Source organism: Amblyomma americanum, chromosome 7, assembly GCF_052857255.1.
Source record: "Amblyomma americanum isolate KBUSLIRL-KWMA chromosome 7, ASM5285725v1, whole genome shotgun sequence".
In the NCBI taxonomy this organism is placed as follows: Eukaryota; Metazoa; Arthropoda; class Arachnida; order Ixodida; family Ixodidae; genus Amblyomma; species Amblyomma americanum.
In genome coordinates, this window is record NC_135503.1 from 160,527,529 (window position 1) to 160,538,175 (window position 10,647).

The 10,647-nt window shown below is 42.8% G+C and overlaps 1 protein-coding gene across 2 annotated transcripts in view; it reads left to right on the top strand.

Moving 5' to 3' along the window:
• The window catches only part of MAPk-Ak2 (MAP kinase-activated protein kinase 2), a 272,929-nt gene extending 263,747 nt beyond the window's left edge, over positions 1-9,182 (top strand). For both annotated transcript variants that reach the window (XM_077629574.1, XM_077629575.1), the window contains one exon: positions 8,710-9,182. In XM_077629574.1, the coding sequence (XP_077485700.1) occupies positions 8,710-8,835 (126 nt within the window). In that variant the 3' untranslated portion in view covers positions 8,836-9,182. The remainder of the gene's footprint in view (positions 1-8,709) is intronic.
• Positions 9,183-10,647: the final 1,465 nt, after the last annotated feature.

Consider the following 10,647-nt stretch of genomic DNA (forward strand, 5'->3'; position numbering starts at 1 on the left):
CTACCATAGTCCTTGACAAAGTCAGCAATAAAATTCCAATAAGGAAGGGCGTCAGGCAAGGAGACACGATCTCGCCAATGCTGTTCACCGCATGTTTACAGGACGTATTCCGAGGACTGAATTGGGAACAGTTAGGAATAAGAATAAATGGAGAATACCTAAATAATCTGCGATTCGCTGATGACATTGCCTTGCTGAGCCACTAAGGAGGTGAACCGCAAATCATGATCAATGAGTTAGACAGGCAGAGCAGAACTCGTAAGTCTAAAAATTAACGTGCAGAAAACCAAAGTAATGTTCAACAGTCAAGCAAGGGAACAGCAGTTCACAATTGGCAGCGAGGGGCTGGAAGTGGTGAAGGAATACGTCTACTTAGGGCAAGTAGTGACAGCTGATCCGGATCATGAGAACTAGAAGAATAAGAATGTGGTGGAGCGCATATAGTAGGTTCTTTCAGATCATGAATAGCAGGTTACTAATATCCCTCAAGAGAAAAGTGTACAACAGCTGTATCTTACCGGCACTCCCCTATGGGGCAGAAATGTGGAGGATAACGAAAAGGGTTCAACTTAAATTAAGGATAATGCAGCGAGTCATATGAAATGAAAATCTTTATTTGCCATCAAATACAGATGGGGGGATTGTAGAAAAAAAGCTGTCCTTGGACAGCTTGACGGGTCCACAATCCCTTATTTTTGGCAGAGTGGCGGCAACACGTAACATATTCTTGATATGCAAACATATACATACATATTTAATATGATACAGACTTAGTACTCGTAAACGAAAACAACAGAAAACAAAAAGAACAGAAAACAACAGCGGAACTCACTTCTACAAATCCAGACGAAAGTAACAGCAAGGCTAGATAACATTACATAGAAACCAAATACATCTGCCGGAGGTCTTTGTAGGTTGCCGTGAAGAGGTCAAAACGGACAGAATTATTATAATTCAAAAGCGTTGGTATTGTGTACTTAAGGCACTGTTTCCCGTAACTTGAACGTGACATTGGTACTGACCAATCCTCAAAGTGTCTTGTAAGGTAACTTGGAGTTCTGTCTTGTAATTGGGATAGGTTCCTGTGGATTTCTTGTTTATATACATGGCTTAAGCGATATCTATAGAGATTGTGAGCTGGAATTACACCAGAGTTGCTAAAAAAAGTTGAGGTGGAAGCAGTATAAGAAGCATTATATGTGTGTCGGAGATACTTTTTCTGTAACAGGTGGATGTGTTCTATATTAGTGGATGTTGTGTTTCCCCATACTAATTGACAATAGTTCAAGTGTGACTGAAAGAGTGAATGATAAAGCAAATGTTTGATGCGTGTGGGAAGGATATACCTTAGACGACCTATTACACCAGTTATTTGACTTATTTTGCTTAGAACATGCTTGACGTGATTATCCCAGGACATATTTGCGGAAAAGATGACACCCAGACATTTGAAATTCTCGACTAAAGCGTTGCATCGTGAGTTTATTATAATATCTTGATGCTGAGATATGTGCTTGTTTTTCGGCCTGAATATAATCGCTTTTGTTTTGCTTTCATTTACCTTCATTGCATTTACTCTCGACCATACCTCTAAGGATTTCATTGCACTGTTACATTGTTCAACAAGAAGATTAATATCATTCCCAGCAAAAAAAATACTAGTGTCATCTGCATAAATAATAAATTTTGCTTTAGGGTTAATAGTGACGATATCATTCAGATAGAGATTAAAAAGTAAAGGTCCTAAAATACTTCCCTGCGGCACTCCACAACTAACAGCTTTAGCTTTCGATGTAAAGGCACCTATTTTCACAACTTGAGTTCTATTGGATAGGTAGGATTTCATAAGAGCTAGTGCCTGTCCTCGTATTTCATACTTACTTAATTTTTCCAGCAAAATGTTATGGTTAACTAAATCGAAGGCTTTAGAAAAGTCCACAAAAATGCCAACAACTATTGCTTTGTTTTCAAACGCCGTTAATATATATTCTTTCTGCTCTAGCAACGCTAATTCAACGGATTTGTTTTTACGGAATCCGAACTGGTGTGGTGTTAACAGACTATGTTTTTCAATGAAATTTGCCATCCTCGAATACAAGACTTTTTCAAACAGCTTTGAAAAGATCGGTAAAATAGATACCGGCCTGTAATTTCCCAGCTCATTACAATCTCCTTTTTTGTACAGAACAGTAACTTTTGCGCACTGCATTCTCGTTGGGAAAGTTGCTGATTCTAAACACATATTAAAAATGTGGGTGAGGATGGGAGCAATAATATCAATTACATGTTTGATTGGGCGTACTTGAAGACCATCGATTTCACAACTGCTAGAGTTCTTTAAGGCTTGTATAACGGACTTGATTTTATCCACTGTTACGGGTTGAAGGTACACTGTGTTGTTAATATAAGTGGAAACGTATTTGCTAGCATGACAGGATATAGAGGGAGCAGAAGCGATACTAGTGAAAAAATTGTTAAAAGCATCAGCTAGTTCTGCACCGGATAATTCTTTTCCGTCAACTTGTAATTTCAATGAAGGCTTATGCGAGTGACCACGATTAAGGATGGTGTTCAACCTCGACCATAACAGACTGTTTTGACGGCACTCAATATCCAAAAAAGATGAATAATATGCTGATCGTGCATTTCGCAACTTCTTTGTTAGCTTATTACGATGCTTTTTATATTGGACAAGATCATCTGCTGATCGCGTATGAAGGAAATGTTGATATAGCTTGTCCCTCGTTTTCATTTCACTCTGTAATTCAGGTGTAAGCCATGGTTTGCGTGTTCTTTTACTTTTTTTGCGTGTTCTTGATGGGAAACTCTTGTGGTATAGTTGGGTCAGTGTATCCATAAACTTATCGTACGCTTCACTGGCATTTGTGAGATTACCGATCCTGTCCCATTCTACTGACAACGGGGTATCACGAAAGGAATTCAGTGTTGTGTCTGTTATTAGTTGGTACAATATTGGTGGGGATTTTTTTCTTATTGACCTGCTTGATTCTACACACAAGAATACTGGCAAATGATCGCTGATAGAACATGACAAAACTCCAGATTTAACATTCGGCCCCGAGGAATTGGTAATAAATAAATCCAGAGTGGACTGGCCTTCATGTGTAATCCTGGTTGGTGTGTCAATTAAGTTAGCAAAACCATTCGATAATATGATCATATTGAAAGCATTTGATGATGGACTGTTCACACTCATGTCGACGTTAAAATCTCCACCAGCTATTAGAGGTTTAGAGTTATGATTTTGAACCACATAAGCCAGGAACTGATCATAGAACTGCAGAAACGCAGGCAAATCACCATTCGGTGGTCGATAGCACACAGAAAATACATGTCTAGCAGTGCACAGGGTCAGCACTTCATAGTCTGGTGAAAGCACTGTGTAAGAATCAATGATCTGACATTCTACATCATTTGTGATCAGCAATGACACTCCGCCCCCTCGAGAGTCCGATTGGTTTAGATAGTGGGTATTATAATCAGGCAACCTAAGAATATCACATTCATTTGTGCTCCATGTCTCTGTTAACATAATAACCGAAAATTGAAAAGAGAAACCAGTAAATAACTCCTCCAGGGATGACACCTTATTTCTGACAGAACGCGTGTTCATGTGGATACATTTTAAGGGAGATGTGGGAAATGTTGCGACAATTTCATCTACATCATCAGGCAAGTAAAAATCCACTTCGTTATGCCACCTTCTTTTGTTGCAAAAAAAAAAAACGCACCCTTTAAAGGTCGTCCAGCTCTCCCTTATCCCTGACGTGAATTGCACTAGCTCCGTCGGTCTTTCGAACAAGGACCTTACCGTTCACGTACCAAACAAACTTATAGCCTTTTTCTTTTGCTGCTTCCTTTACCGACCATAGAAGGTCCCTGTTATGCCGAGTCAAGTTTTCTTGAAAGAAAATTGCAGGGGTTTCATTCCTCAGGGCGTTTTTTTTCTTAAGCCATGTGTCCCTGGCTTTCTGCTTAGTGAAACGGACAAGAATTCCCGGCACGTTGTCTTGCCTAGAGGGCAGCCGATGCACGGCTGCAACGTCAGCCTCTTCAAGCTGAGGTATCTGGAGCTTATCAGCTACCTCATTTAGACAGCATATGAGTTTTTCACCCTCCACAACAGGGATTCCATGGACCTCAAGGTTCAGTCGCCTACTTCGGAACTCAAGGTCATTCACCTGACGGTGAAGTTCGGATTCAACGGCTACATGCACTGTCTCTCTTTCCTCCTGTTCTGCCACTCTTTTTATTAACCCTTTGATTTCAGTATCTTGATTAGAAATCTTTTTTTGAAATTCATCGAATTTCTGCGACAGAAACTGAACTGCCTCTTCCATGCTGTTTACTTTTTCAACTAGAGCTGGCAGGCGCTCAAGTTTTTCGTTGATTGACGCAAGAACTAAGCTTACATCAGTGTCATCCTCACTGCGGCTAGACCGCGAGCCTGCACTCTTACATGTCAAGCATTTCCAGGCCTTCTTAGCTACCTTAGATTTGTAGGTTTTTCTTGCAAACCAGCACATTTCCCGAAGTGGTACATATATGAACACTCACTACATTTCGCAGCCCCTTCATCCTGCACAGGCAGCTGACATGATAAACAAATGTCAGACATAGCACGGAAGAATCAAGAAGAAACAAACGAAAATGAAAACCAAAAGCGAGAAAGTTCCGCAAGGCAACTGTTATGCAACTGTTATGCAATCCTATTGGATAATTTTATGGCATTGGCAGTAGTGGCAGCAGTGACAGCGTAAAAGAAGCATTGAAATGCAAAAGAAAGCTCGGAATTACTAACCTGCAACAGCAGAGTACAAATGTTAGGCATGCTTCCAGATGCTGCCGCCGCTGCCAAATGACCGCCGACCGGGAAACGCCCCACAATTTACAGGCTGCGATGCGTTGAACGGCGCTTGCGCAGACGGTATCCTCGCAGTCGTGAATCCAGAAGCAGAGTGCAGCCTATCGCTCGGATTTCGTCGCAGGAACACTGACGATAAGGATGGCCGCCGGAAAATTGTGCTTCTGACGATGCCCCAGTAGGGTCGAATGCAGCACGGCTTGAATACGGCAACTGCAACAGCAGAGTACAAATGTTAGGCGTGCTTCCAGATGCTGCCGCCGCTGCCAAAATGATAGGTGATCAAAATGATAGGAAAGAAAAATGATAGGTGTAATGTTAAGAGACTGTAAGCGGGTAGAGTGGTTGAGGGAACAGAACGCTGGTTAATGGCGTCCTAGCCGAAATCAAGAGGAAGAAATGGGCTTGGGCAGGGCATGTAATACAAAGGGAAGATAACCGCTGGTCGTTAAGGGTAACGGAGTGGATTCCAAGAGAAAGTAAGCATAGCAGGGGCCGGCAGAAGGTTAGGTGGGCAGATGAGGTCAAGAAGTTTGCAGGCATAGGATGCATGCGGCTGGCGAAGGACAGGGTTAATTGGAGAGACATGGGAGAGGCCTTTGCCCTGCAGTGGGTGTAGACAGGCTGATGATGATGATGACTTCGTTATCAAGGATATCTTCACTTAACCAGGTTTCAGTTAGAATGATAATGTGAGTGCCAATGTCGTCAATGAAGCTAAGAAGCTGGTCATGCTTTAGAATTATGCTCCTTGTGTTGGTGAATACGATATGGATATCGAGGCATGATAGAGGATGTCTTTGTGAGCATGATTCGTTGCGCGTCATTTGCTACCGTCGGCATAGAGAACACGTGCAGTACATTCCGTCACCATGTTAGTATAGGGGTTGTAAGTTAAGGAATTTTTTTAACATGCAGTTTATCTAGTTATCAGTTTATCTAGACAGCGTTTTCCTAGTCGATGTGCACGTTCTATACTACCTGTGTCTAGTTGCACACCAAGCTCAGTAGAGCAAAGGGCTCTTACCTGTTTTTCAGATCCTTCCCAAGTTTCTTTTTCATAGTCTTTAAGGCCAAAAAAAAGTTAGTTGTTCCTTCGCATACGATTGCTTGCATCAGTATTGGCGGTATGAAGGACCGCAAATTCACGTTTTATTTCGTTTCATCTATTTTCAAATCCCGTTTTTCCTTCTTGTGAGCACTTTGGTTCCTGGGCAAAACTGTCCATAAAGCAAGCCGTCCTTAATAACGAATCGTGAAAACAAAAAAGTATGTTAAGGACAAGCAGCTTATGATTAAGGTCTCTTTCTGTATATACATGGGGCAGTGATGGTAAAACTAGGCAAACTCCTGTGAGCTGCAGCTGTGTTAATGTCGCCACCATTATCTTAAACATAATGTGGTGCATTTTTATTCACTCAGTGGTCCATCAGACGCATGATGGTGCCTCATGGCGGGATGATGAATCTCCTACCACGCCTGTACATAGCTGTGGTCAGTAGGGTGAGAGCTGCTGGATATGGCTTTCAACGCAGCGCAAGCTGCAGAAGAGCTTTTTCAGAGCCAGTCATGCAGTACAGGAAATAGTAATTCTTGTCGACTGGGCCCCTTAGCACTGTAAAGCATGAAGACAGATAAAAAAGGGGCATCGTTCAGGAATTCTGCAAAAAATACATTATATGGGAGTAAGAAGGGAGGCTGTCCTCACTCTCTTTCATGAAAGGGTGTGGGGACAGCTTACTCTCTTTTTACTCCTTTCTGTTAGGCTCCAAAATCTTCTATTTCTACCCTGTCCATTGTTCCAACAGCGAGTTTCCATATTAATGAGGCATAAATACATTGAAAAGGTTTGGTCCTCCACAAAACTGCCCATAACTCGAGTTGTCCATATTAACATGGTTCCTATTAACAGAACACGACTGTAATCTGAAAACAAATTTTTGATTTTGGTATTGGAATTGAACATGACAGTGCCACGAAAGCAAGCAGTCATCAACGATACACTCACTCCCGCGACAGGAGCAGCTTCTGCTGCTTCTTTTCTGCGGATTTCAGTTTCACAGAGGTTCAGAGAATAAGACATCCCCATTTACAATATAGAGATCATTAATGTGTAGATATTTTCAGAACGCTATGCAACTGCAAGCAGCCTCATTCATGCCCTCTCACTACAATGCACCTTAGAGACTAAATTAGATATCGAAGCTTGCCAAAGCCCGTGGCTCTTGGTAAGGTGGTTAGGAAAGTTTGTACCTATTAATCCTGACTGTATTTGAAACTGTCTGATAATGACCTAAGTCATTGCACAATAATATATTCCTATGAACATATTCAAATGGTTACTTACTCAATATTATTTTAATGTTTTCGTGGGTCTCGTGGAGAAGTGTGCTGTCCCCAGTCTTTGCGAAGTAATGAAAACAGCGGCTTCACAACTCTCACAGAAATTGGGCATGTGGTGCTTTGAAGATACCAGAAACGGCCTGTGTCAATTCCTCACTTTCAGAAATATTGTAATGTGCTTTTTGACTGGGCCCTAGCCCGGAGGTCCCATTTACGTCCACATACTTCCAGAATCCCGAAACTGATCACAGTTTGTGCAGTGGAGCCTCCTCACAAGGCTTCATAACATTGGTGCTTTTTCGGCAGGTTTCTTTTTTTAGGGGGGGGGGGGGGGGGGGGGGTAGTGGCATTTTATAACTAGACCTTTGGATAACTTGGTCGTTTTATTCAGTCCTTTGAAGTCCGCTTTAATGAGATTTACTACCTATCATGTTATTTTTAAATGCCAGCCATGTGTCGGTTAATAGAGATTTTGTCATTCATTTTACACGACTACACTATACAGATTGTGTACTGTTATGCTCACTAATGAAGTAGTGTAACATTTCTGTACACGTTGCTTTTTTTTGTGTGTGCGTGTGTGCTAGCACTAAGCCCCCCACTCACTGACTGCGCTACTGTCCGTCTGGTGATGGTCACTCGGGGAGGAGAGCAACCTGGTCTCACAAGCTCCACCTGTGACTGTACCTTTCATCACAGGGCAGTGGCGCATAACCGAACTGCTGCCAAGTGTGGTATGAGGACTCCTAACAATATATGAATGTGAAGTACCGAACGACCAATTCCGCATGTGTGGGACTGACCCATTAACATTGTCGCATTACACCTTTAAGGCGGTGCTCAAGTGTCCCCTCCAGTTCTAGTGTGCTAGCATCACTGATTCTGCTGATCTCTGTCTTAACCTTGAAAACTGATCCTCGAACCAAAACCAAAGTGCTAGCGCACCTTATTCTCATACGGCCTAACCATGCTAAATCATTCGTTAATTTTTCTTTTTGTAGTACTGAGTCAGCCATTCACGACATCCTGGTCGAAATCAAAAAGAAATAAGCAGGGCATGTCAAAGGCAAAAGCACTGAAGTTTGGGCCAGTTGGTATTGATCCATCTTGAAAAAAACGGGGACGTATGTGTGTCTATTTCATCCCCGTTTTTTCGTGCTGCTACATTTTTTCAAGATATCAAAGGCAAGGAACTGGATTCCAAGAGAAGGCAAGCTAGCAGGGGGCAATATAGTTACAGTGGCCACAACTGGCACAAGACTGGGTTAATAGTAGATATATGTCCTTTGTCCTGCAGTGCGCATAGTTGGGCTGATGATGATAAGTCAGGCTAGTTTTATTTAATTTCGGCTGCAATACTGTACACTGTATTGAAAAAAGAAGTGTTATCTTTCATTTATCTTTCTCTGAAACATGCCTTGGATGTTCTACTCGTATGGGCGGCTGATGATGTGTGGCTGAGCCGTGTGCCCTCTGCCCAGGAGGAAATGACACAAGCTCTGGCCACCATGCGGGTCGACTACGACACCGTGCAGCTGAAGAAGCTGGCTGACACCAACAACCGACTGCTGAGCAAACGGCGGCAGCAGGTGCCACGCACGAACTGACGCATGAGTAGGGGTTCGCTGACACTCACCGACGCACTTCAAGAGGTGCACCAAGCAGTTGTAGATATATGAAAGGGAATCTGAGACATGTCATTAATTGCACCTGTGCTTGGGACCCCAGACTCAAGTGTGGCCTCGAGGTGCACGCATCCATTCAGTGCACACAAAGTTGTGGTGGCCACGAAGAACAGCAGCCACAAGTTGCCTTGCCTTGGATCTGACAGGCACAGTACGCCAATAACTGGGGCTACAGCCATGAAACTAGTATAAAGCTGTGCACACAAACAGGATGCACAAACAGGATGCTGTGTAAACACACTGTAAGCAGAAGAAATAACAGCACCGTTTTTGTTTGTGTTTATTCATACCAAAGCCATGCCATGGTTCATCGACATGAAAACCCAGCATTCCTCAAAAAGGGCGGCATTACAGAACTCACGATTGGTATATACAATGTGTGATCATCAAATGCTGGAAAATACGAAACGTTAACCAGTGACAGCAGTGAGTAATACCCCTGTCACATGGCCAGTTTCTATGGCCATCGAGTCGAGGGCCTTCGAAATTCTCAATCGCCATCGAACTTGAAGGAGTTGCGTTGCTGCTACATGGCAAATCCCGATAACCATTGAAATGGTTCTCGTGTCTTACTCCAAGCTTGTGTGGTGCCACAATTGCTACTTTGGATTTTGCAAAAATAATAAAAGCATTTGGTAAATGCATGCTAAATGCTGAAATACACGCATACGCGCATGTCGTTTAAAACCCTTTTAATTGCACGTACGCGACAGACAGATGCACACTTCTTTAGCCACTTTAATACAAGACGAGCCAAAACCAAGCCAGTGCAACTGCGTAGGAGCGCTGCTTCATCTGGCTTAAGACCTGGGAAATCGCCTTGATATCTGATCTGAAAAACGAACTATTTGTCTCTTGAAACTTCATGCGAAGGTAAGAATGGGAAAATCGAAGGCGAATATAACAGCTTAGAACACGATATTGCTTTGAGGGATTAGCGACGAAGCTGTTATCGCTGTGAAGCGGGCAGGCAAGGCGCCGCCATGTTGTCAACGCAAAGTACGCAAGCAACGCAAAGCAGCAGCAGCAGCAGCAGCAACAGCAGCAGCAGCAGCAGTAGCAGCCGACCACAACGCAAAATCAATGTGCTTAAAACCAGTCTGATACAATTTTATACTTATTTTACAGCCTGCTTGCATTAAAGTTTAGACAATGTTTTTCATGCTTTTGTACCGTGAATGTATCGTGTACGGAAGTGTGCTTGGCACCGCTGGAAGCAACGCTAGCAACCTTTGGCAGCACTCAAAGGCTCTCGAAATCTCGATGGAGTTCCGTGCTGCTCCGTTGACTCGATGGCCATTGAAACTGCCCGTGTAGCAGCGCTCAATTGCCTTTGAGTTGATAAGCTATCGGTTCGAGGGCCCTTGAAATAACAGTGTGACAGGGGTGTAATAGTACTTACAACTGCAGCGACACTTTGGTATTACTCACAGGTGAGTTTCTTAGGTGCCCTTGGAAAATTTTTTCTCCCAGTTTTTTTGTTGCACTTCATTTACATGGCAGAAGGAATGATCAGAACTTTGCCATGTCAGCTTCTGCACTGCCAACATTAGTCCGTGCTTCCGTGAAAAACAAATTAGTGCAGTGTAGAAAAAGCATTTACGAGGCTGGCACACAGGGCAAAGCGCTACTGATAACTAATTCGTTTATTCAGATTCAAACAGTTTATATAGGCAGGCACTGTTATTATCAGCGGCAGTAAACATCAAGCAGGTGTAAAGAGTCATAGAAGCA